General features: G+C 41.2%; 3 protein-coding genes across 3 annotated transcripts; all 3 read right to left on the reverse strand.

Moving 5' to 3' along the window:
• Positions 1-215: 215 nt before the first annotated feature.
• Positions 216-6,436, reverse strand: LOC110495090 (uncharacterized). The gene is made up of 2 exons (XM_036947956.2): positions 5,844-6,436; positions 216-1,847 (listed from the first exon to the last, which is right to left on the reverse strand). Exons 1-2 carry the CDS (start codon positions 6,178-6,180, stop codon positions 1,105-1,107), a joined length of 1,080 nt encoding a protein of 359 aa, XP_036803851.2. The 5' UTR covers positions 6,181-6,436; the 3' UTR covers positions 216-1,104.
• A 4,908-nt stretch (positions 6,437-11,344) lies between these two features.
• LOC118948170 (uncharacterized) lies at positions 11,345-16,474 on the reverse strand. The gene is made up of 2 exons (XM_036973159.2): positions 15,980-16,474; positions 11,345-13,287 (listed from the first exon to the last, which is right to left on the reverse strand). The coding sequence occupies exons 1-2, from the start codon at positions 16,248-16,250 to the stop codon at positions 12,128-12,130; spliced, it is 1,431 nt and encodes a 476-aa protein (XP_036829054.2). The 5' UTR covers positions 16,251-16,474; the 3' UTR covers positions 11,345-12,127.
• Positions 16,475-19,572: 3,098 nt separating this feature from the next.
• On the reverse strand, positions 19,573-26,972 carry LOC118948166 (uncharacterized). The gene is made up of 4 exons (XM_090194815.1): positions 26,146-26,972; positions 24,640-24,737; positions 24,332-24,509; positions 19,573-21,829 (listed from the first exon to the last, which is right to left on the reverse strand). The coding sequence occupies exons 1-4, from the start codon at positions 26,741-26,743 to the stop codon at positions 20,367-20,369; spliced, it is 2,337 nt and encodes a 778-aa protein (XP_090050941.1). The 5' UTR covers positions 26,744-26,972; the 3' UTR covers positions 19,573-20,366.
• Positions 26,973-27,418: the final 446 nt, after the last annotated feature.

Raw genomic sequence — 27,418 nt, forward strand, 5'->3', positions numbered from 1 at the left:
ACAGCCCACAACATAACACAGCCCACAACATAACACAACCCACAACATAACACAGCCCACAACATAACACAGCCCACAACATAACACAACATAACACAGCCCACAACATAACACAACCCACAACATAACACAGCCCACAACACAACACAGCCCACAACACAACACAACCCACAACATAACACAACCCACAACATAACACAACTCGACCAGCTTCATGAGGTAGTCACCTGGAATGCATTTCAATTAACAGGTGTGCCTTGTTAAAAGTTAATTTGTGAAATTTCTTAATGCGTTTTAAGCCAATCAGTTGTGTTGTGTGACAAGGTAGGGGGGAAGACAGCCCTATTGGGTAAAAGACCAAGTCCATATTATGGCAAGAACATCTCAAATAAGCAAAGAGAAGCAACAGTCCATCATTACTTTAAGACATGAAGGTCAGTGAACCCGAAACATTTCAACCATTAAAGGAAAAGAGAAAAACAAGAAATATTCTCAGTCAAAAACAACAGTCAAAGCCTCTATATTCTCTCATGAAAAACTCCCTAGAAAGGCCAAAACCTAGGAAGAAACCTAGAGAGGAACCAGGCTATGTGGGGTGGCCAGTCCTCTTCTGTCTGTGCCGGGTGGAGATTATAACAAAGACTCTATATTCTCTCATGTGATTTCAGGTCCTCTAACACACATCAAGAAAAAGCTTGATGATGAGTTGGTTATTTGAATCAGCTGTGCTAGGGCACAAACCAAACCCTCATCCAGAAAACACATCCACAAACACAATACTTTATAATACATGCAGGAGGGAAAACACTGGAAAGTCCAGACACATTCAGAGTCTCTGGGGACTACTGTCCCACCATGTATTGGGCCTTCATCTGTTCTATGACCCACTGTTCAGCCTACATCTGTCCTATGCCCCACTGTTCAGCCTACATCTGTCCTATGCCCCACTGTTCAGCCTACATCTGTCCTATGTCCCACTGTTCAGTCTACATCTGTCCTATGTCCCACTGTTCAGTCTACATCTGTCCTATGTCCCACTGTTCAGCCTACATCTGTTCTATGACCCACTGTTCAGCAGCCTTTATCTGTCCCATGTCCCACTGTTCAGCAGCCTACATCCTTATCTCCTGTGTGTATTCTCTCATGTCTTCTCATGTGTCCTAACCAGGCAAAACTCTTTTTACATTGGGAGCAGTGGTAGGGCTTGTCTCCTGTGTGTATTCTCTCATGCTCTTTCAGGTGTTCGTTCCGGTTAAAACTCTTTCCACACTGGGAGCAGTGATGAGGTTTTCCCCCTGTGTGTGTTCTCTCATGTCTTTTCAGGCACCCTGATGCGGAAAAACTCTTTCCACACTGGAAGCATTGGAAAGATTTATCGCCTGTGTGTATTCTCTCATGCATTTTCAGGTCCCCTAACTGGTTAAAACCCTTTACACAGTGGGAGCAGTGGTACGGCTTCTCTTGCTTCTGCACTGTGTGAATTCTTTCATGCTCTTTCAGGGATTCTTTCCGGTTAAAACTCTTTCCACATTGGGAGCAGTGGTAGGGCTTCTCCCCTGTGTGTATCCTCTCGTGCACTTTCAGGTGTCCTAACTGGGTAAAACTCTTTCCACACTGGGAGCAGTGATGAGGCTTCTCTCCTGTGTGTGTCCTCTCATGTCGTTTCAGGCTCGCTAACAAGGAAAAACTTTTTCCACACTGGGAGCATTGGAAAGGCTTCTCCCCTGTGTGTATTCTCTCATGTCGTTTCAGGTCCCTTACATGGTTAAAACCCTTTCCACAGTGGGAACAGTTGTGTTGTTTTGCCGGTTTGGACGTCTCTGGTTCCTCTGAGTCTGGTCTTTCTCCTGCCAAAGACAGAGTGTTTATTTAAATAGAGAACTGAATGAAACCTCCACAACTCTCTTGCTAGGAGGTTAAATCTAAATCAGATCCCTCAATAATTTAAAATAAAAGATGTAGAGTTCCAACTAGAATCTTGCTCTCATGGAATGTTGTGTTTTTAGGCTGAGCAGAGCTCTATAATAATAGATAATGTCATGTCTTCAGGCTGAGCATAGCTCTATAATTATAGATAATGTCATGTTTATAGGCTGAGCAGAGCTCTATAATAATAGATAATGTCGTGTCGTTAGGCTGAGCAGAGCTCTATAATAATATACAGTGCCTTGCGAAAGTATTCGCCCCCCTTGAACTTTGCGACCTTTTGCCACATTTCAGGCTTCAAACATAAAGATATAAAACTGTATTTTTTTGTGAAGAATCAACAACAAGTAGGACACAATCATGAAGTGGAACGACATTTATTGGATATTTCAAACTTTTTTAACAAATCAAAAACTGAAAAATTGGGCGTGCAAAATTATTCAGCCCCTTTACTTTCAGTGCAGCAAACTCTCTCCAGAAGTTCAGTGAGGATCTCTGAATGATCCAATGTTGACCTAAATGACTAATGATGATAAATACAATCCACCTGTGTGTAATCAAGTCTCCGTATAAATGCACCTGCACTGTGATAGTCTCAGAGGTCCGTCAAAAGCGCAGAGAGCATCATGAAGAACAAGGAACACACCAGGCAGGTCCGAGATACTGTTGTGAAGAAGTTTAAAGCCGGATTTGGATACAAAAAGATTTCCCAAGCTTTAAACATCCCAAGGAGCACTGTGCAAGCGATAATATTGAAATGGAAGGAGTATCAGACCACTACAAATCTACCAAGACCTGGCCGTCCCTCTAAACTTTCAGCTCATACAAGGAGAAGACTGATCAGAGATGCAGCCAAGAGGCCCATGATCACTCTGGATGAACTGCAGAGATCTACAGCTGAGGTGGGAGACTCTGTCCATAGGACAACAATCAGTCGTATATTGCACAAATTTGGCCTTTATGGAAGAGTGGCAAGAAGAAAGCAATTTCTTAAAGATATCCATAAAAAGTGTTGTTTAAAGTTTGCCACAAGCCACCTGGGAGACACACCAAACATGTGGAAGAAGGTGCTCTGGTCAGATGAAACCAAAATTGAACTTTTTGGCAAAAATGCAAAACGTTATGTTTGGCGTAAAAGCAACACAGCTCATCACCCTGAACACACCATACCCACTGTCAAACATGGTGATGGCAGCATCATGGTTCTGGCCTGCTTTTCTTCAGCTGGGACAGGGAAGATGGTTAAAATTGATGGGAAGATGGATGGAGCCAAATACAGGACCATTCTGGAAGAAAACCTGATGGAGTCTGCAAAAGACCTGAGACTGGGACGGAGATGTGTCTTCCAACAAGACAATGATCCAAAACATAAAGCAAAATCTACAATGGAATGGTTCAAAAATAAACATATCCAGGTGTTAGAATGGCCAAGTCAAAGTCCAGACCTGAATCCAATCGAGAATCTGTGGAAAGAACTGAAAACTGCTGTTCACAAATGCTCTCCATCCAACCTCACTGAGCTCGAGCTGTTTTGCAAGGAGGAATGGGAAAAAATGTCAGTCTCTCGATGTGCAAAACTGATAGAGACATACCCCAAGCGACTTACAGCTGTAATCGCAGCAAAAGGTGGCGCTACAAAGTATTAACTTAAGGGGGCTGAATAATTTTGCACGCCCAATTTTTCAGTTTTTGATTTGTTAAAAAAGTTTGAAATATCCAATAAATGTCATTCCACTTCATGATTGTGTCCCACTTGTTGTTGATTCTTCACAAAAAAATACAGTTTTATATCTTTATGTTTGAAGCCTGAAATGTGGCAAAAGGTCGCAAAGTTCAAGGGGGCCGAATACTTTCGCAAGGCACTGTATATTGTAGACTACAGTATTTCAATCAATGTCATAGGCTGCATTTGATCCATTGTTATTAATGTTTTGTTGGTGGCCCACTCTTTGATGGTAAACACATCTTACAGACTGTGACATTCTAGTGTTAGCACGAGTTTAATCGGACTCCGTACGCCAGAATCACATAGTATCCCTTTAACAATTCCTATATTTAAAAACAACATATTCAATGTAAAACTTGAGCAGAACGTCCGTAATGGGGGATTTTAACCAAATGTCATCCATAGAAGAAGTGTCCTTTGAGGGGAAGGTTTGTTGCCATGTATTCAGGTCCAAAATGATCCATGGGGCCTCCCGAGTGGCACAGCGGTCTAAGGCACTGCAGTGCTTGAGGCATCACTACAGAGCCAGGTTCGATCCCGGGCAGAGTCCGGGGAGAAAAAGGAGGTAAAAAAAATGATCCATTGGTAAGGAAATTAATAATAATGGCTACTGGTAACTGCCCAAGTAAAGGAATCCCATTTATCCCACATCCCACATTTTCACGTAAATGTATTCAATATTAAACTTTAATATTAATTAGGGAAGCGTGATATATCGGTAAGAATATTTTTTTTTAAATCGGCCAATATTAACTAAAAATGCCAAAAAAACGATGTCAAAGATGACTTACATACCTATATAACGTAGGTAGATGACCTACATACCTATATAACGTAGGTAGATGACCTACATACCTATATAACGTAGGTAGATGACCTACATACCTATATAACGTAGGTAGATGACCTATATAACGTAGGTAGATGACCTACATACCTATATAACGTAGGTAGATGACCTACATACCTATATAACGTAGGTAGATGACCTACATACCTATATAACGTAGGTAGATGACCTACATACCTATATAACGTAGGTAGATGACCTACATACCTATATAACGTAGGTAGATGACCTATATAACGTAGGTAGATGACCTACATACCTATATAACGTAGGTAGATGACCTACATACCTATATAACGTAGGTAGATGACGTAATCACGCCACGAAAAATACAGCGCTACACAGAACAAAAGCAGAAAAATACTAAGCGCACACTTCATCTACCTACGTCACTTCCAACAACTGAACAAGTTCATGTCCAGTAGTCATTTGAAAGTGAAAGAACATTTTCAGCGAGACAACTCAAGGAAGAGAGGCCACGGACCGACTGATGCTGAAACTTCCCTGCTTCTATGATGTATGATGAAATCTTGGCTGAGAATGAAACGACTGAACAAACGAACAACAAAACAGCACAGCACAGTTAAGTGAAAGAAATAGGTTTTAATTATGTTTTTTTTACTGGTAATGGGGACATACGTAAATGCCAACAAAATAACCTTTCGGTCAGTGTGTTTGTTTAAACTATTGAACTGTATTAGAAGGCTTAAAAGGCCGCTAAAATGTTTAGTATCGGTAATAGGTAAAGGTTTTTTTGGGCAAAGAAAATAACGGATATCGGGACAAAAATGTAATATCGGTGCATAATATTAATATCGCAAAAGTAGCCTTTTGATTTCACTTATTTGTACACATATGGGCTGGAACAAGACTTGACAAATGTCCAGGGTCCCAGGTACTTTAAAAAAGGGTATCACCCATTTTATAAATATACTTAAAACAAATATAAACCATGTAAAGTGTTGGGTCCCACCTTTCACGAGCTGAAATAAAAAGATCCCTGAAAAACTTTTATTGCAGATGATGCTGATCGAGATGTTTAAAGAGCATCCGACTCGGTCTCCCATCAGAAAACACGCGGTACCATAAAGCGTTGTGTATTCACATTGGAAAATTAATGTCGTTTTGGTGTCCCCAAAATGCAATAACAACTTTCGGAATGATCTCGGTGTAAGAAAATGCAGGCGGAAACAGAAGAGTGGGTGGCTTGACAGCGTTTTTGCGAATGTCGGCAGTCTTTAACACGACACATTAGTAACACAGTTCAACAACTACACAGTCAGAAAAACTCTGGACAGAAACAGTCTGATAGAAACACAGTGTTTTTAAAATAGTACTTACTCGTGTTAATCAGATCTCCAGTCTTCCCTTCCTCCTCCAACGTGACAGTTATCTCCCCCTCCTCCTCCTCCATTCCAAAAACTGCATCCTCCTCTTTCACTCTTAAAGATTCTTCCTCTTCTTTCACTGTAACTTCTTCCTCTTTCACGTCTTTCTCCTCTTCTTTCACTGTAACAGCTTCACCCTCTACTTCTTGTTTAACTGTAACAGTCTCACCCTCTACTTCTTGTTTAAATATAACAGCCTCCTCTTCCTTCTCCTCTTTCACGAGAACATCTTTCTCCGTCCAGCAGACCTCCTCTTCTTTAACAGGGAGGGAGTAGCTTAGTGAGTTCATGGTCGAGGATGTTAGCTAGTAAGCTAGTTAGCATTAGCCGAGTGTTACTTAGCCAGATAGCTAATAACGTAAATGCTAAATTAAAATGCCTATTTACTAGTTAACGTTACTCTGACAGTGTGTTTAAAACACTGAGGTTAATATACTTTGCCTAAAGAGCTTCAATGTTGTGGTTTTATGTTGGCTATAGCACGCTACCGAGGTGGATGAATTGTTGTTGTTGAAAAAACATCCCGTCCCGTACATTATACGTCACGCAAGAAGCATCACCTGAAAGTCTCATATCGCCGCCTGCTGACTGGAGTGGGTAACACAGTTGAACAAAAACTTCTGGAAAACAACGTAAACAAATAATTGTTAAATAACCAGTTCTCTTACTTCTTACAGATAATTTCATTTACGCAGATGTAGAGGCTGAATAGGGAAAGGTACATTATCAACAAACCTGTTACGAATCAACCCTGTTACAAATAAACCCTATTATTAATAAACCCTGTTATAAGAAACCCTGTTATAATAAACCCTGTTATAATAAACCCTGTTATAATAATCCCTGTTATAATAAACCCTGTTATAGTAAACCCTGTTATAATAAACCCTGTTATAGTAAACCCTGTTATAGTAAGCCATGTCATAGTAAACCCTGTTATAGTAAACCCTGTTATAATAAACCCTGTTATAGTAAACCCTGTTATAATAAACCCTGTTATAATAAACCCTGTTATGATAACACCTGTTATAGTAAACCCTGTTATAATAAACCCTGTTATAATAAACCCTGTTATGATAACACCTGTTATTAATAAACCCTGTTATTAATAAACCCTGTTATGGTAAACCCTGTTATAGTAAACCCTGTCATGATCAACCCTGTTATAATAAACCCTGTCATTAATAAACCCTGTCATTAATAAACCCTGTCATGTTCAACCCTGTCATTAATAAACCTTGTAATTAATAAACCCTGTCATTAAACCCTGTTATTAATAAACCCTGTCATTAATAAACCATGTCTTGTTCAACCCTGCTATTAATAAACCCTGTCATTAATAAACCCTGTCATAATCAACCCTGTCATTAATAAACCCTGTCATTAATAAACCCTGTCATTAATAAACCTTGTCATTAATAAACCCTGTCATAAATAAACCCTGTCATAATCAACCCTGTCATGGTCAACTATCATAATAAACCCTGTCATTCATAAACCCTGTCATGATCAACCCTGTCATGGTCAACTGTCATAATAAACCCTATCATGATCGACCCTGATATAATCAACCCTGAGATGATAACAGGGTTGATCATAACTGGGTTTATTATGACGGTTGATCATGACATGAAATTATAGCCATTTGATTACCTGTTCAGGAGTCTTATGGTTTGGGGGTAAAAGCTGTTGAGATGCCTTTTGGTCCTAGACTTGGCACTCTGGTACCGCTTGCCATGCGGTAGTAGAGAGAACAGTCTATGACTGGGGTGTCTGGGGTATTTGACAATTTTTTTGGCCTTCCTCTGACACCGCCTGGTGTAGAAGTCCTGGATGGCAGGCAGCTTTGCCCCAGTGATTTACTGGGCCGTTCGCACTACCCTCTGTAGCGCCTTGAAGTCGGAGGCCGAGCAGTTGCCGTACCAGGTAGTGATGCAGCCACACTCTCGATGTTGCAGCTGTAGAACCTTTTGAGGATCTGAGGACCCATGCCAAATCTTTTTAGTCTCCTGAGGGGGAATAGGTTTTGTTGTACAGCCCCGTCGATGAGAATGGGGGCCTGCTCGGTCCTCTTTTTCCTGTAGTCCACAATCATCTCCTTAGTCTTGGTTACGCTGAGGGATCGTTTGTTATTCTGGCACCACCCAGCCAGGTGGCCTATAGGGACCTCCTCCCTATAGGCTGTCTCGTCGTTGTCGGTGATCAGGCTTACCACTGTTTTGTTGTCTGCAAACTTAATGATGGTTTTGGAGTCGTGCCTGGCCACACAGTCATGGGTGAACAGGGAGTAAAGGAGGGAACTGAGAAAGCACCCTTGAGGGGCTCCAGTGTTGAGGATCAGCGTGGCAGATGTGTTGTTACTTACTCTTACCACCTGGGGGTGGCCAGTCAGGAAGTCCAGGATCCAGTTCCAGAGGGAGGTGTTTAGTCCTAGGATCCTTAGCTTAGTGATGAGCTTTGAGGGAACTATGGTGTTGAACGCTGAGCAGTTGTCAATGAATAGCATTCTCACGTAGGTGTTCCTTTTGTCCAGGTGGGAAAGGGCAGTGTGGAGTGCAATAGAGATAGCATCATCTATGGATCTGTTTGGGCGGTGTGCAAATTTGAGTGGTTCTAGGGTTTCTTGGATAATGGTGATGATATGAGCCATTACCAGCCTTTCAAAGCACTTCACGGCTACATACGTGAGTGCTACGGGTCTGTAGTCATTTAAGCGGGTTGCCTTAGTGTTCTTGGGCACAAAGACTATGGTGGTCTGCTTGAAACATGTTGGTATTACAGACTCAATCAGGGACATGTTGAAAATGTCAGTGAAGACACCTGCCAGTTGGTCAGCGCATGCCTGGAGTACACGTCCCGGTAGTCCGTCTGGCCCCGCGGCCTTGTGAATGTTGACCTGTTTAAGGTATTACTCACGTCGGCTACGGAGAGCGTGATCACACAGTTGCCTGAAACAGCTGATGCTCTCATGCATGCCTCAGTGTTGCTTGCCTCGAAGCGAGCATAGCAGTGATTTAGCTCGTCTGGTAGGCTAGTGTCTCTGGGCAGCTCGCGGCTGTGCTTCCCTTTGTCGTCTGTAATAGTATGCAAGCCCTGCCACATAAGTCCAGCGTCGGAGCTGGTGTAGTACACTTTAATTTTAGCCCTGTATTGGCAACTCCAACCCAGGAGGAGCCAATGCCCAAGTCTCATCACCCATTGGCCCATTCTTTAAAACCACAGTATTTAAGACACAGGCAGGAAGTAGAAAGGGAAATATGCTAACCTAAATATGCTACAGGCGTCGCCGCTGAGAGTGGGTGTAATACTGAGGAACTGATCACCTCTTTCCACCAGGGTCTATCTAACTCCATGAAGGATGAACTGGCCTCGAGTCCCTGATAACGATGGAAATCTGGATTGACAACCGCCTTCGGTCGGTCTTTTTTGTTGTTGTTTTCCCCAATTTCGTGGTATCCAATTGTTAGTAGCTACTATCTTGTCTCATTGCAACAACTCCCGTACGGGCTTGGGAGAGACGAAGGTTGAAAGTCATGCATCCTCCGATACACAACCCAACCAAGCTGCACTGCTTCTTAACACAGCGCGCACCCAACCCGGAAGCCAGCCGCACCAATGTGTTGGAGGAAACACTGTGCACCTGGCAACCTTGGTTAGCCCGGCCCACCACAGGAGTCGCTGGTGCGCGATGAGATTTGTCGTGATGAACGTGGTACCTTAGGGCGTTTGTAAATTGCTCCCAAGGACGAACTAGACTTGTGGTCTACCATTTTTTTCTGAGGTCTTGGCTGCTTTTTTTTTATTTTCCCATTATGTCAAGCAAAGAGACACTGAGTTCGAAGGTAGGCCTTGAAATACATCCACAGGTACACCTCCAATTGACTCAAATTATGTCAATTAGCCTATCAGAAGCTTCTAAAGATATTATGAATTATAAGTGAAATAATCTGTCTGTTTCTTAACAAATCAAAAACTGAAAAATTGGGCGTGCAAAATTATTCAGCCCCTTTCCTTTCAGTGCAGCAAACTCTCTCCAGAAGTTCAGTGAGGATCTCTGAATGATCCAATGTTGACCTAAATGACTAATGATGATAAATACAATCCACCTGTGTGTAATCAAGTCTCCGTATAAATGCACCTGCACTGTGATAGTCTCAGAGGTCCGTTAAAAGCGCAGAGAGCATCATGAAGAACAAGGAACCCACCAGGCAGGTCCGAGATACTGTTGTGAAGAAGTTTAAAGCCGGATTTGGATACAAAAAGATTTCCCAAGCTTTAAATATCCCAAGGAGCACTGTGCAAGCGATAATATTGAAATGGAAGGAGTATCAGACCACTGCAAATCTACCAAGACCTGGCCGTCCCTCTAAACTTTCAGCTCATACAAGGAGAAGACTGATCAGAGATGCAGCCAAGAGGCCCATGATCACTCTGGATGAACTGCAGAGATCTACAGCTGAGGTGGGAGACTCTGTCCATAGGACAACAATCAGTCGTATATTGCACAAATCTGGCCTTTATGGAAGAGTGGCAAGAAGAAAGCCATTTCTTAAAGATATCCATAAAAAGTGTTGTTTAAAGTTTGCCACAAGCCACCTGGGAGACACACCAAACATGTGGAAGAAGGTGCTCTGGTCAGATGAAACCAAAATTGAACTTTTTGGCAACAATGCAAAACGTTATGTTTGGCGTAAAAGCAACACAGCTCATCACCCTGAACACACCATCCTCACTGTCAAACATGGTGGTGGCAGCATCATGGTTTGGGCCTGCTTTTCTTCAGCAGGGACAGGGAAGATGGTTAAAATTGATGGGAAGATGGATGGAGACAAATACAGGACCATTCTGGAAGAAAACCTGATGGAGTCTGCAAAAGACCTGAGACTGGGACGGAGATTTGTCTTCCAACAAGACAATGATCCAAAACATAAAGCAAAATCTACAATGGAATGGTTCAAAAATAAACATATCCAGGTGTTAGAATGGCCAAGTCAAAGTCCAGACCTGAATCCAATCAAGAATCTGTGGAAAGAACTGAAAACTGCTGTTCACAAATGTTCTCCATCCAACCTTACTGAGCTCGAGCTGTTTTGCAAGGAGGAATGGGAAAAAATTTCAGTCTCTCGATGTGCAAAACTGATAGGGACATACCCCAAGCGACTTACAGCTGTAATTACAGCAAAAGGTGGCGCTAAAAAGTATTAACTTAAGGGGGCTGAATAATTTTGCACGCCCAATTTTTCAGTTTTTGATTTGTTAAAAAAGTTTGAAATATCCAATAAATGTCGTTCCACTTCATGATTGTGTCCCACTTGTTGTTGATTCTTCACAAAAAAATACAGTTTTATATCTTTATGTTTGAAGCCTGAAATGTGGCAAAAGGTCGCAAAGTTCAAGGGGGCAGAATACTTTCGCAAGGCACTGTATATACCAGTCAAAGTTTGGACACACCTACTCATTCAAGGGTTTTTATTTATTTTTAGTACTTTATACATTGTAGAATAATAGTGAAGACATCAAAACTATGAAATAACACATATGGAATCATTTCGTAGCCAAAAAAGTGTTAAACAAATCTAAATATATTTGAGATTCTTCAAAGTAGCCACCCTTTGTCTTGATGACAGCTTCGCACACTCTTGGCATTCTCTCAACCAGCTTCATGAGGATGTCACCCGGAATGTATTTCAATTAACAGGTGTGCCTTGTTAAAAGTTAATTTGTGCAATTTCTTTCCTTCTTAATGTGTTTGAGCCAATCAGTTGTGTTGTGACAAGGTAGGGGTGGTATACTGAAGATAGCTAAACGATAGTCCATCATTACTTTAAGATGTGAAGGTCAGTGATTCCGGGAAACATTTCAACAACTTAAAGGAAAAGAGAAAAGTCAGAACAATTCTCAGTCAAAAACAACAGCCAGAACAAAACCTCTGTATTTGTTCAGGTCCTCTAACACTACACAGCCCATTCAAATAAGAAAAGCTTGATGATGAGTTGGTTATTTGAATCAGCTGTGCTAGGGCACAAACCAAACCCTCACCGCGAAAACACATCCACAAACACAATCCTTTATAATACATGCAGGAGGAAAAAAAACGAAAGTCGAGACACATTCGGAGTGTCTGGGGACTACTGACCCATCATTAATTGGGCCTTCATCTGTCCTCTGTTACACTGTTCAGCCTACACCTGTCCTATGTCCTACTGTTCAGCCTACATCTGTCCTATGTCCCACTGTTCAGCCTACGTTCGTATCTCCTGTGTGTATTATCTCATGTCTTTTCATGTGTCTTAACTGGGTAAAACTCTTTCCACACTGGGAGCAGTGATGAGGCTTCTCTCCCGTGTGCGTCCTCTCATGTCTTCTCAGGTCCCCTAACCAGGAAAAACTATTTTCACATTGGGAGCAGTGGTATGGCTTCTCCCCTGTGTGTATTCTCTCATGCTGGTTCAGTTGTCCTTTCAGCTTAAAACTCTTTCCACACTGGGAGCAGTGATGAGGCTTATTTCCTGTGTGTGTCCTCACATGTCTTTTCAGGCTCGCTAACAAGGAAAAACTCTTTCCACACTGGGAGCAGTGGAAATGCTTCTCTAGCTTCTCCCCTGTGTGTATTCTCTCATGCACTTTCAGGTATTCTTTAAGGTTAAAACTCTTTCCACACTGGGGGCAGTGATGAGTCTTATTTCCTGTGTGTGTCCTCTCATGTCTTTTCAGGCTCGCTAACAAGGAAAAACTCTTTCCACACTGGGAGCATTGGAAAGGTTTATCGCCTGTGTGTGTCCTCTCATGTCTTTTCAGGCACCCTGATGAGGAAAATCTCTTTACACAAAGGGAGCAGGGGTAAGGCTTCTCCCTTGTATGCAGTATCTTATGCTCTTTCAGACTTCCTAACTGGGTAAATCTCTTTCCACACTGGGAGCAGTAGTAAGGCTTCTCTCCTGTGTGTATTCTCTCGTGTATTTTCAGGCTCCCTAACTCGGTAAAACTGTTTTCACACTGGGAGCAGTGGTAAGGCTTCTCCCTTGTGTGATTTATCTCATGTATTTTCAAGCTCCCTAACACTGTAAAACTCTTTCCGCAAAGGGAGCAGTGATAAGGCTTCTCCGCTGTGTGCAAAGTCTTGTGGCCTTTCAGGTCCCACAACTGGTTAAAACCCTTTCCACAGTGGGAGCAGTGGTATGGCTTTTCTCCTGTATGTATTCTCTCATGCCGCTTCAAGTTTCCTAACTGGTTAAAACCTTTTTCACACTTGGAACAGTGGTATGGCTTTTCTCCTGTATGTATTCTCTCATGTGTTTTCAGGTCCCCTAACTGGTTAAAACCCTTTCCACAGTGGGAGCAGTGGTGTCGTCTTGCTGGTTTGGACGTCTCTGGTTCCTCTGAGTCTGGTCTTTCTCCTGCAAAATACATAGTGTTTATTTAAATAGAGACCTGAATGAAACCTCCACAACTATCTTGCGAGGAGGTTGAATTCAAATCAGATCCCTCAATATTATTATTTGACCCTGCTGGTCATCTATGATCGTTTGAACATCTTGGCCATGTAATGTTATAATCTCCACCTGGCACAGCCAGAAGAGGACTGGCCACCCCTCAGAGCCTGGTTCCTCTCTAGGTTTCTTCCTAGATTCCGGCCTTTCTAGGGAGTTTTTCTAGCCACCGTGCTTCTACATCTGCATTGCTTGCTGTTTGGGGTTTTAGGCTGGGTTTCTGTACAGCATTTTGTGACATCGGCTGATGTAAAAAGGGCTTTATAAATACATGTGATTAAATAACCCGAGGCCAGATTACAAAAAAAAATCTAATTTAAAAGAATCTTGGTGTAATTTGAATAAGTAGGAGTCATTTTCTACTTTTCCAAAAGCTGAAGGTTGACTGAAAATGACTTGCATTGCTACAGGAAGGAGCTGTGGTGGTAATGAGCTGTGTAGTAGCCCTATCTGGTTATCTGTGGTAGTAATGAGCTGTGTAGTAGCCCTATCTGATTATCTGTGGTAGTAATGAGCTGTGTAGTAGCCCTATCTGATTATCTGTGGTAGTAATGAGCTGTGTAGTAGCCAAGGTCTATGTGGTTATCTGTGGTAGTAATAAGCTGTGTAGTAGCCCTATCTGATTATCTGTGGTAGTAATGAGCTGTGTAGTAGCCCTATGTGGTTATCTGTGGTAGTAATGAGCTGTGTAGTAGCCCTATGTGGTTATCTGTGGTAGTAATGAGCTGTGTAGTAGCCCTATTTGGTTATCTGTGGTAGTAATGAGCTGTGTAGTAGCCCTATCTGGTTATCTGTGGTAGTAATGAGCTGTGTAGTAGCCCTATGTGGTTATCTGTGGTAGTAATGAGCTGTGTAGTAGCCCTATCTGGTTATCTAATAGACCTAGGCCAACGACGCATCATTTATTTCCTCAGCTTTCCTTTGCTGTAGCCTCAGTTTGCTTTTCACTCCTCATTGAATTTTTCCATCTTGGTATTGTTTTCTCAATCTCACTTCTTGTGAGATTTGTCATTCTGAATATATATATATGTGATTGACAAATAGCATAGAATCAGACTATTCCAAAATTATTCACATTTAAAAAACTGCAACATTAGGATTTTAAACACTTCATTAGAACAGTTTGGAAAATACTCGGCATAACTTGAATTTTGTCTTAATGCTGTTATGATATTTAAATTAGTAGGTTATTTTTTGGTCGTTTGGTTCCAATTGGGGGCGGGGCTTGCATGCATAATTTCTGTCTTGATAATGCTTTGTTATAAAGGTTTGTTCAAATTTCTCATGTGATTTTTATATCTTCCTTCTCTCTCTCATTATTACTTGAGGGTTCCCATGTTTTAGGTTATTCAAAAACAACTAACTTTCTGATAAAGCCCTGTTAGATGTATCTATTGTTTGATCATGAAATAGCGCGGCACGATAAATCTAACCGGCATTAAACTGAGTGTCTTAATAGACCAAGTCGTATCACCGCCCCCAGGTGGTGAAGGTAGGAAACAACACATCCACTCCGCTGAGCCTCAACACTGGATCAAATGGAGAGAAAATAGAACATGTGAGCAATAAGACACCCGAGTGTCCGCTATAAAAAATAGACTTCAGCTATTGGCCCAGATCATCCAATGTTCAACAGAGAAAATAATAATTTCTGATTGGATATTTTGCACTCTTTTATACAGACCCCTTGACTTTTTCCACATTTTGTTACATTACATTCTTGTTCTAAAAAGGATTACATTTATTTTACTAAGATTTTTATTCTACACACAATAACCCACAATGACAAAGCGAAAACAGGTTTGTATACATTTTTGCAAATGTATTTAAACAAAATCTGGAACTGATTTACATAAGTATTCAGACCCTTAACTCAGTACTTGATGAAGCAGACTCACTCTACCCCTGATACCAAATTCATTTTTGTTAAGGTCGGCAGGTAGCCCAGTGGGGCGGATAGATCATTGGACCAGTAACCGAAAGGTTGCAAGATCAAATCCCTGAGCTGACAAGGTAAAAATATGTCGTTCTGCCACTGAACAAGGCAGTTGTTGTTGAACCCACTGTTCCTAGGCCGCCATTGAAAATAGCATTTTGTTCTTATTAACTGACATGTCTAGTGAAATAAAGGTAACAGTAAAAAAATAAAAAGGTGCGAAAATGAACTAAACGATTTGGTATCTTTTTGATTATGGAAGATTGAATACGCGTGAAACTGTTTGCTTGGAATAATTTGTAGCTGTCGTTTCTATCTGCGCATTAGAAAACCCCCGACTCAGTTTCCCCTCACAGAAAACACGCGCTACCGTAAAGTGTCGTCTATCCACTTAAAAGAAAATTCAGGCAGAAACAGATGGGTGACTTGACCGCCTTTTGCGAATTACGGCTCATTTGACCAAATCAAATGTATTTATATAGCTCGTCTTACATCAGCTGATATCTCAAAGTGCTGTACAGAAACCCAGCATAAAACCCCAAACAGCAAGCAATGCAGGTGTAGAAGCACGAAGCACTTGACGGCAGTCTTTAACACTGCACATTAGTTCAATTGTTAAAATAACTACAGAGTTTGTTCCACTGTTTTTAAAACAGCACTTACTGGTGTTAATCAGATCTCCAGTCTCCTCCAATGTGACAGTAATCTCCCCCTCCTCCTTCATTCCCTCTTTCACTCTTAAAGATTCTTCCTCTTCTTTCACCGTAACTTCTTCCTCTTTCACTGTAACAGCCTCATCCTCTACTTCTTGTTTAACTGTGACAGCCTCCTCTTCCTTCTCCTCTTTCACGGGTGCTTCTTTCTCCTCTTCTTTAGCAGGGAGGGAGTAGCTTAGTGAACTCATGGTCGAGGATGTTAGAAAGCTAGTTAGCATTAGCCTAATGTTACTTAGCTAGAGAGCTAACAACGTAAATAGTACATTAAATAGAGTAATTTGTAAATACGCAGACAGTGTGTTTAAAACTCTGAGATTATTATACACAAAAATGGCCAAAAGGCTTCAATGTTTTAGTTTTATGTTGGCTAGCACTCTACCGAGGTGGATGAATTGCGGTTGTCGAAAAAACATCCCGTCCACTACATTATACGTCACGGAAGAGGTATCACCTGAAAGACTCATCGTCACCTGCTGTCTGGAGTGAGTAACACAGTTGAACAAAAACAATATTCTGGAAAACAACGTAAAAAAATAATTGTTAAATAATAATTGTTAAATAACCAGTTCTCTTACTTCTTACAGATATTAATTTCCTCTACGCAAATGTAGAGGCTGAATAGGGATTTGTACATTATGAATAAACCCCGTTAGGAATCAACCCTGTTAGCTTAACCCCAACCTTAACCCCATAAACCCAACCCCTAGCCTAGCTAATGTTAGCCACAACGCATAGAAATTGGTAACATATCATACGAAATGGATGGACATCCACAAACTAATACATACCATACGATTGGTAACATATCATACGAAATGGAGTGTCTCGGCTTTACACGTAATTTCAATGAAAATTACAATTGAACCAAAGTGGAATAGACGTTGAATTGACGTCTGTGCCCAGTGGGTTGCTAGTTATAAATATATTTGATAGTCTAGTGTCTTGCTACCAAAGCAAGCCAGCTAGCTACTAGCAAAGTAAATATGACATTAAATGGGACAACCAGCCATATCCGAGAGAAGTGCGTTTAAAACACAGCGGCAAATATACACAGAAAGCGCGGTAGCCATTTCCTGCAGTCATTTATGCTGCAATTATTTATTTATTTAAATGTATTTCAGAATTTAATTGTAAATAAAGGCTCATTCAAACATCCCGACAAAAATCTGGTGTTTCTATGTCAAACAGTTTTGTTATATTTCTTCTGTGATGTATATAGAGTGTAATAAACAAACCCAAAACGTGTCTTCTTTTGTTGTTGTTGCCCGTAAACCATGTATGTGAGACGTATACTTTTATTTAAAAGTGTATTTGTTTTGAGACGACCAAGAATCACTCTGTGTGACCCTGATTTAGCCCCCTTTGCAGTAAAAGGTTAAGAGCTTCAATGTTTCGGGTATGTTGGTTACCAAGGTAACCGACTAGCTGTTGTTGAGGAAGCGTCCCGTCCACTAGATTATACGTCACACTGGCCACACCATTTACTACCGACCGAAGTTGGTAATGCGCTGAACTAGGAAACTCAAACATTCCTGACTTGCTGATTAGTTGAACGCAAGTTTCCTAGTTCCGACTAGCACGTGAACGTGGTAAAAAAACTTTATTTTATTTTCAGACAAAACTCTTTATTTTTCATGTATTTTTATTTAAAAAACTATATGGATACGTACAAAAGAGAAGCATGTGTTGATCAGAACAGATTTTTAATGAGCAAGTTTTTAAAACAGGCTACTATACTACACATCTGCATTTAGGATATAAATCAAACAGATCATCTCACAATATGCAGCTGGATCTATACTGCTCCTACATAGTATAACAATGCAATGTATATAATGAACAGACTAGGTCTATACTGCTCCTACATAGTATAACAATGCAATGTATATAATGAACAGACTAGGTCTATACTGCTCCTACATAGTATAACAATGCAATGTATATAATGAACAGACTAGGTCTATACTGCTCCTACATTGTATAACAATGCAATGTATATAATGAACAGACTAGGTCTATACTGCTCCTACATAGTATAACAATGCAATGTATATAATGAACAGACTAGGTCTATACTGCTCCTACATAGTATAACAATGCAATGTATATAATGAACAGACTAGGTCTATACTGCTCCTACATAGTAAACAATGCAATGTATATAATGAACAGACTAGGTCTATACTGCTCCTACATAGTATAACAATGCAATGTATATAATGAACAGACTAGGTCTATACTGCTCCTACATAGTATAACAATGCAATGTATATAATGAACAGACTAGGTCTATACTGCTCCTACATAGTATAACAATGCAATGTATATAATGAACAGACTAGGTCTATACTGCTCCTACATAGTATAACAATGCAATGTATATGATGAACAGACTAGGTCTATACTGCTCCTACATAGTATAACAATGCAATGTATATAACGAACAGACTAGGTCTATACTGCTCCTACATAGTAAACAATGCAATGTATATAACGAACAGACTAGGTCTATACTGCTCCTACATAGTATAACAATGCAATGTATATAATGAACAGACTAGGTCTATACTGCTCCTACATAGTATAACAATGCAATGTATATAATGAACAGACTAGGTCTATACTGCTCCTACATAGTAAACAATGCAATGTATATAATGAACAGACTAGGTCTATACTGCTCCTACATAGTAAACAATGCAATGTATATAATGAACAGACTAGGTCTATACTGCTCCTACATAGTAAACAATGCAATGTATATAACGAACAGACTAGGTCTATACTGCTCCTACATAGTAAACAATGCAATGTATATAATGAACAGACTAGGTCTATACTGCTCCTACATAGTATAACAATGCAATGTATATAATGAACAGACTAGGTCTATACTGCTCCTACATAGTATAACAATGCAATGTATATAATGAACAGACTAGGTCTATACTGCTCCTACATAGTATAACAATGCAATGTATATAATGAACAGACTAGGTCTATACTGCTCCTACATAGTATAACAATGCAATGTATATAATGAACAGACTAGGTCTATACTGCTCCTACATAGTATAACAATGCAATGTATATAATGAACAGACTAGGTCTATACTGCTCCTACATGCTTGCCACAGATTGTGTGCAAGGATTCGAAATCATCACAGCACAGCTACATCATTCCATACATCAGAGGGGTGGGGAGGCAGGGTAGCCTAGTGGTTAGAGTGTAGGGGCGGCAGGGTAGCCTAGTGGTTAGAGTGTAGGGGCGGCAGGGTAGCCTAGTGGCTAGAGTGTAGGGGCGGCAGGGTAGCCTAGTGGTTAGAGTGTAGGGGCGGCAGGGTAGCCTAGTGGTTAGAGTGTAGGGGCGGCAGGGTAGCCTAGTGGTTAGAGTGTAGGGGCGGCAGGGTAGCCTAGTGGTTAGATTGTAGGGGCGGCAGGGTAGCCTAGTGGTTAGAGTGTAGGGGCGGCAGGGTAGCCTAGTGGTTAGAGTGTAGGGGCGGCAGGGTAGCCTAGTGGTTAGTGTAGGAACGGCAGGGTAGCCTAGTGGTTAGAGTGTAGGAACGGCAGGGTAGCCTAGTGGTTAGAGCGTTGGACTAGTAACCGGGAAAGTTGCAAGTTCAAACCCCCGAGCTGACAAGGTACAAATCAGGTACAGTGAATTTGTTCTTTAACTGACTTGCCTAGTTAATTAAAGGTAAAATAAAAAAAAATAAGAGAACTGACTAAACATCTCACCAATTGCTCTACCAGGTACAATGGAAAGCTTGTCAAAAATCTGAAAGAAGCAGATGAGCAGAAGAAGCCACACCAGATGGGACACCAATGTAGAGTTGGGCTGTATATTGTGATTAAACAGTGAAATAAGACCTGTACATGTGAAGTTGTTTGTTACTTTTTTAAAATTTTAAATACTAAGTACATTCACAACTATTTTAAATACATCCAAATAATTTTAATATTTATTATTGTACAGTCTTTCAAATTCTTAATATGATATGTAGTTGAAGAATTTGTAAATACATTCCATTATTGAACTGGGTGTTTTTTCATATCTAGGTGATGTAATAATGATCTGTAAACACTGGTTTTGAAATGAATGAAGCCCTGCTCCAAAGACGTCTTCTACCCCCGTGTGCGTCTCTCATTTTCTTTCAGGCCCCTTAACTGAAGAAAACCCCTTTCTACACCGGGAAGCAAAGGTGAGGCTACACTCATGTGTGTGTCCTCTCGTGTGTTTTTAGGTGCACTAACTGCACAAAACCCTTTCCACACTGGGAACAGAGGCTCAGGCTTCTCTCCTGAGTGTGTCATTTTATGCGTTTTCAGGCTCACTACCCAGTTAAACCCCTTTCCACACAGAGCACTGGAATGGTTGTTCTCGTGTGTATTCTCATATGCTCTTTCAGATGCCATGAGTGAATATATCCCTTTCCACACTGAGAGCATTGGAAAGGCCTCTCTACTAAGTGTGTTCTCTCATGTGATTTCAGATCCCCTGATGAGAAAAATGTATTTTCACACTTAGAGCATTGATACGGTTTCTCTCCAGTGTGTGTTCTTTCATGCACTTTTAAATGCCCTGACTGTCCAAAACTCTTTCCACACTGAGAGCAGTGATGAGGCTTCTCCCCTGTATGTGTTCTTTCATGATCTTTCAGCTTCCCTCTCTGGGTAAAACTCTTTCCACACTGGGAGCATTGGAATGGCTTCTCTCCTGTGTGTATTCTTTCATGCTCTTTCAGATGCGATGACTGGATAAATCCCTTTCCACACTGAGAGCATTGGAAAGGCCTCTCTACTAAGTGTGTTTTCTCATGTGATTTCAGGTACCCTGATGACAAAAATTTATTTTCACACTGGGAGCATTGATATGGCTTCTCTCCAGTGTGTGTTCTTTCATGCACTTTTAAATGCCCTGACTGTCCAAAACTCTTTCCACACTGAGAGCAGTGATGAGGCTTCTCCCCTGTATGTGTTCTTTCATGATCTTTCAGCTTCCCTCTCTGGGTAAAACTCTTTCCACACTGGGAGCATTGGAATGGCTTCTCTCCTGTGTGTATTCTTTCATGCTCTTTCAGATGCGATGACTGGATAAATCCCTTTCCACACTGAGAGCATTGGAAAGGCCTCTCTACTAAGTGTGTTTTCTCATGTGATTTCAGGTACCCTGATGACAAAAATTTATTTTCACACTGGGAGCATTGATATGGCTTCTCTCCAGTGTGTGTTCTTTCATGCACTTTTAAATGCCCTGACTGTCCAAAACCCTTTCCACACTGAGAGCAGCGATGAGGCTTCTCACCTGTATGTCTTCTTTCATGATTTGTCAGCTTCCCTCTCTGGGTAAAACTCTTTCCACACTGGGAGCATTGGAATGGCTTCTCTCCTGTGTGTATTCTTTCATGCTCTTTCAGATGCGATGACTGGATAAATCCCTTTCCACACTGAGAGCATTGGAAAGGCCTCTCTACTAAGTGTGTTTTCTCATGTGATTTCAGGTCCCCTGATGAGAAAAATTTATTTTCACACTGTGAGCATTGATACGGCTTCTCTCCAGTGTGTATTCTTTCATGCACTTTTAGATCACCTGACTGTCCAAAACCCTTTCCACACTGGGAGCAGTGATAAGGCTTCTCCCTTGTATGTGTTCTCTTATGTTGTTTCAGGTGCCCTAACCGGATAAATCTCTTTCCACACTGGGAACAGTGGTGGGGTCTTGCTGGTTTGGATGTCACTGGGGCCGATTCCCCCGTAGGACTCTTCCTAGTGTCAGAGCGAGAGTCTGGCCTCTCTCCTGTCAAAGACAAACATAGTATTTGGTTAAAACAGAATGAATGAAACCTACACATGATAAAAATGTCTTATGTGGTTTAATCAAGTCTCGATTCCTCATTAGAAAATAAGTAGTTTGGATCCTGAATGGATCCTGAATGCTGATTGGTTGATACACATTTGCAATAATCCACTGGTAATACATGTTAAAAGTTCCATTTGAATTATCCCAAAAGATCCACTGCCCCACAGCCCAGCCAGGCCATGTATAAACTAATCTCCACTGTCCCACAGCCCAGCCAGGCCATTTATAAACTAATCTCCACTGTCCCACAGCCCTGCCAGGGCATTTATAAACTAATCTCCACTGCCCCACAGCCCAGCCAGGCAATTTATAAACTAATCTCCACTGCCCCACAGCCCTGCCAGGGCATTTATAAACTAATCTCCACTGCCCCACAGCCCAGCCAGGCCATTTATAAACTAATCTCCACTGTCCCACAGCCCTGCCAGGGCATTTATAAACTAATCTCCACTGTCCCACAGCCCAGCCAGGCCATTTATAAACTAATCTCCACTGTCCCACAGCCCAGCCAGGCCATTTATAAACTAATCTCCACTGCCCCCAGCCAGGCCATGTATAAACTAATCTCCACTGTCCCACAGCCCAGCCAGGTAATTTATAAACTAATCTCCACTGGAAGAAAAGCATATAAGCATACGGTCATCATTAACCCATGGCTACTAGCCTAACATTTGGTTTGGAACAGAGGGACATCATTAACCCATGGCTTCTAGCCGAACATTTGGTTTGGAACAGAGGGACATCATTAACCCATGGCTACTAGCCTAACATTTGGTTTGGAACAGAGGGACATCATTAACCCATGGCTACTAGCCTAACATTTGGTTTGGAACAGAGGGACATCATTAACCCATGGCTACTAGCCTAACATTATTATCAATACACTATAAAGGACTGTTTCAAACCTGTGGATTATAAAGGACTGTTTCAACCCTGTGGATCATCATCAACACACTATAAAGGACTGTTTCAGCCCTGTGGATTATCATCAACACACTATAAAGGACTGTTTCAACCCTGTGGATTATCATCAACAACACACTATAAAGGACTGTTTCAACCCTGTGGATTATAAAGGACTGTTTCAACCCTGTGGATTATCATCAACACACTATAAAGGACTGTTTCAACCCTGTGGATTATTATCATCAACACACTATAAAGGACTGTTTCAACCCTGTGGATTATTATCATCAACACACTATAAAGGACTGTTTCAACCCTGTGGAAGTTGTAGTTTTCCTAAGTGGCTCCCATATTGGCTGTAGTGTTTCCAAGCGCATGGCCAAGAGAGCGCGTTCTTTTTGTTTGTCTCAGGTAAAGACAATAACTATTCTCTGTCTTAAATTTTATAGATTATTTACGTATTAGGGTATCTAAGGTTTAATTATAAATGTTGTTTGACTTGTTTGGATAAGTTTATGAGTAACGTTTGGGGTTCATTCATTTGTATGCATTTTGATGAAGGGAAATCGGTGGATTATTGACTGAAGGGTGCCAGCTGAACTGAGTTTTTATGGATATAAAGAAGGACTTTATCGAACAAAATTACCATTTGTGATGTATCTGGGACCTTTTGGAGTGCCAACAGAAGAAGATCCTCAAAGGTAAGGCTATATATTATATTATTATTATTATTATACACTATATTATATCGCTATTTCTGACTATCGTGTCGCAACTGCCTGCTTGAAATCTGGGTTTCATGTTTTTGTATGCGGGGCGCTATCCTCAGATAATCACATGGTTTGCTTTCGCCGTAAAGCCTTTTTGTAAACTGACACCGGGGCTGGATTAACAAGAAGTTAAGCATTATTTTGATGTATTACACTTGTATTTATATGACTGTTAAATATTTATACTTCTGTTGTTTGAATTCCATGTGTTTTTTAATAATTTTGATGTCTTCACTATTATTATTCTACAATAGAAAAGTCCAAATAAAGAAAAACCCTTGAATGAGTAGGTGTTCTAAAGCTTTTGACCAGTAGCTTAGAATAATATATTTGTAGATCAGAAGCAATACAGACCACATTGAAGTGTCTGGAGTTTAGTTTGCCTGTTCTACAGTCTAGTAAAGAAAGGGGGGGTTGACTGGGACAGGCAATGTAACATCCATAATGTTTTAAGGAAAAGTTTTTGTAAAACAAGCACCTTACATTGGATCATCTTGAAACTTTCTCTCCAAAGCTAACTTTCATCAAGGATTTATATGGTCTATTGGTTCCTCTCTAAAGCTAACTTTCATCAAGGTTTTATATGGTCAATTGGTTTCTCTCTTTTCATTGGCAGAATCTTTTTTCAGTGTTATGATATTCATAACATCCATATCCACCAGTCTATCTTCCTGTCAACTAACAGAACTCTGATGGTTGTCCTGGTAACAGATACCGGTGGGCAGATCTATTGTATTTGTTCAAACTAAACTACAGCACTTACTTTGATGAGTCAAATCTGATCCTTTCTTCTCTTCTCCTCCTCTCACAGTTCCACTCAGCCCCGTTGTTTTCCTGCAGTCCACCAGCAGCACAGACAACCTCTTCATACCCAGCAGTAAGGTGCTACCAGGAGAGGCACGACATGGGGACTCCGGGAGGGAGGAAGGGCTAGTGTTGTCCTGGTAACCATAAAGAGGGGACACAGACACATACCATTATGGATGCTGATGTCACTGTTGTCATAAAGTTCTTTACATAAACCCAGCCCCCGATAGAGCAAGCTGTATGCTAGACCAGACCAAGCTGTACCATCTGGTGTTCTGATCTGGAGAGACTCTTCTCTGCCTCGTCAGCAATAGGATGTTGTTGAGGCTCCCCAGAGGATCCACAATAGTCATGTCTCTCTCCTGTGTGAACAATCATAGGGTCTTACAAGAGGCATTAATATCTCTGAACAGGGCCTACAATTTAACAAGAAGATTAACGAGAAGTGTATCTTTAAAATGGTGGATAATACTTGTATGTTTGAGGAATTAAAAAAAATAGATTTCTGTTGTTTGAATTTGGCGCCCTGCAATTTCACTGGCTGTTGGCGAGGTGGGACGCTAGCGTCCAGAACGATCCCAGAGAGGTTAAGGACTGTTTCAACCCTGTGGATTTTATCATCAATACACTATAAAGGACTGTTTCAACCCTGTGGATTATTATCATCAACACACTATAAAGGACTGTTTCAACTAGAGGTCGACCGATTATGATTTTTCAACGCCAATACCGATTATTGGAGGACCAAAAAGACCGATACCGATTAATCGGCCGATTTTTTTAATTAATTTGTAATAATGACAATTACAACAATACTGAATGAACACTTATTTTCACTTAATATAATACATCAATAAAAATCAATTTAGCCTCAAATAAATAATGAAACATGTTCAATTTGGTTTAAATAATGCAAAAACAAAGTGTCGGAGAAGTAAATAAATGGCAATATTTGCCATGTAAAAAAGCTAACGTTTGAGTTCCTTGCTCAGAACATGAGAACATATGAAAGCTGGTGGTTCCTTTTAACATGAGACTTCAATATTCCAAGGTAAGAGGTTTTAGGTTGTAGTTAATATTGTATTTATAGAACTATTTCTCTCTATACCATTTGTATTTCATATACCTTTGACTATTGGATGTTCTTATAGGCACTCTAGTATTGCCAGTGTAACAGTATAGCTTCCGTCCCTCTCCTCGCCCCTACCTGGGCTCGAACCAGGAACACATCGACAACAGCCACACTCGAAGCAGCGTTACCCATCGCTCCACAAAAGCCGCGGCCCTTGCAAGGGGAACAACTACTCCAAATCTCAGAGCGAGTGACGTTTGAAACACTATTAGCGCACACCCAGCTAACTAGCTAGCAATTTCACAATAATCCACAGGGTTGAGTTTTTTCAATTCAATAACGCCATAGAGATTTCAATCGGATCGGCCTGTCTTACCTTATAGGCCTAACTCAAATAATACGGACCTAATAACGCCAGAGATTTCAATCGGATCGGTCTGTCTAACCATATAGGCCTAACTCAAATACTACAGACATAAGACATTTTCTCCAATCTGGGCGTTTCCTTCTCTCCCTAAAGCGATGCTGTTTTTCAACGTTAACGTTTTGGTGATGGCCCTCTGTCTTTGTAGCTTTAACAATTCCTACAATACATAATCAATTATTCAAGTGTAGAACTTCAGTACAATAACCCTTAAAAAACACGATTTTTTTAACAACTGCAGAGTTTGTGCCACTGTTTTTAAGACAGTTCTCACTGGTGTTAATCAGATCTCCAGTGTCCTCCTCTTCACCCTTCTTCTCCTCCTCTTTCACAGTGACAGTCATATCTTCCTTTTCTTCCTCCTCTTTCACTCTAAAAACGTCCTCTTCCTCCTTCACCAACACAGCTTCTTCCTCTCCTTTCCATGTGACAGTCATCTCCCCCTCCTCTTCCTCCTTCACCAACACAGCTTCTTCCTCCCCTTTCCATGTGACAGTCATCTCCCCCTCCTCCTTCACTAACACAGCTTCTTCCTCCCCTTTCACTGTGACAGTCATCTCCCCCTCCTCTTCCTCCTTCACTAACACAGCTTCTTCCTCCCCTTTCACTGTGACAGTCATCTCCCCCTCCTCTTCCTCCTTCACTAACACAGCTTCTTCCTCCCCTTTCACTGTGACAGTCATCTCCCCCTCCTCCTTCACTAACACAGCTTCTTCCTCCCCTTCCCCTGTGACAGTCATCTCCGGATCCTCGCCTTTCACGGTGATATCATCCTCCTCTTCCTCTTTCATGATAATGTTCAGCCCCAGAGCTTCTTTTTCCGACCAGCAGACCTCTTCTTTAATAGGGGTCGAGTAGCTTATTGAGCTCATGGTGGTGGATGTTAGTTGGCTAGCTAGTTAATTAGCATTAGCGACTAGCGTAGTGCTAGGCTATCTTAACACGTTAGCTAACAACATACTTTTGACATTTAATAACTAGTAAGCAGACAGACTGCGTGCTTAAAACCCTAATATACACAAAATTGTGAAAAGAGCTCCGATGTTTTGGTTTGTATATTTGCTAGCAAGCTAACGAGTCCGTCTTGCTGTTGAAAAAGCTTCCCGCTCCGTCCACTAGATTATACGTCACGCAAGAAAAAATACTTGAAAGACTCACATCGCCATCTGCTGACTGGAGTGGGTAACGCAATTTTGGAAAATATTCACTACACCGTGTTTATTCTGCCAAACAATATGTCATAACAAAATAACCAGATATTTGTTTCCTTATGTAACGGACGTGAAGTGGCGGTGGTGCGCGCTAAATAGCGTTTCAATCGGTGACGTCACTTGCTCTGAGACCTTGAAGCAGTGGTTCCCCTTGCTCTGCAAGGGCCGCGGCTTTTGTGGAGCGATGGGTATAACGATGCTTCGTGGGTGACTGTTGTTGATGAGTGCAGAGGGTCCCTGGTTCGAGCCTGGATATGGGCGACTAAAGTTAAACTGTTAGTTATAGCCGTTTTACATCCGTTACACACTTACTTCTTACCACTTTTGAGAGGCCTT

The sequence above is a fragment of the Oncorhynchus mykiss genome, chromosome 13, assembly GCF_057628025.1.
Source record: "Oncorhynchus mykiss isolate SJ-2025 chromosome 13, ASM5762802v1, whole genome shotgun sequence".
Classification (NCBI taxonomy): domain Eukaryota; kingdom Metazoa; phylum Chordata; class Actinopteri; order Salmoniformes; family Salmonidae; genus Oncorhynchus; species Oncorhynchus mykiss.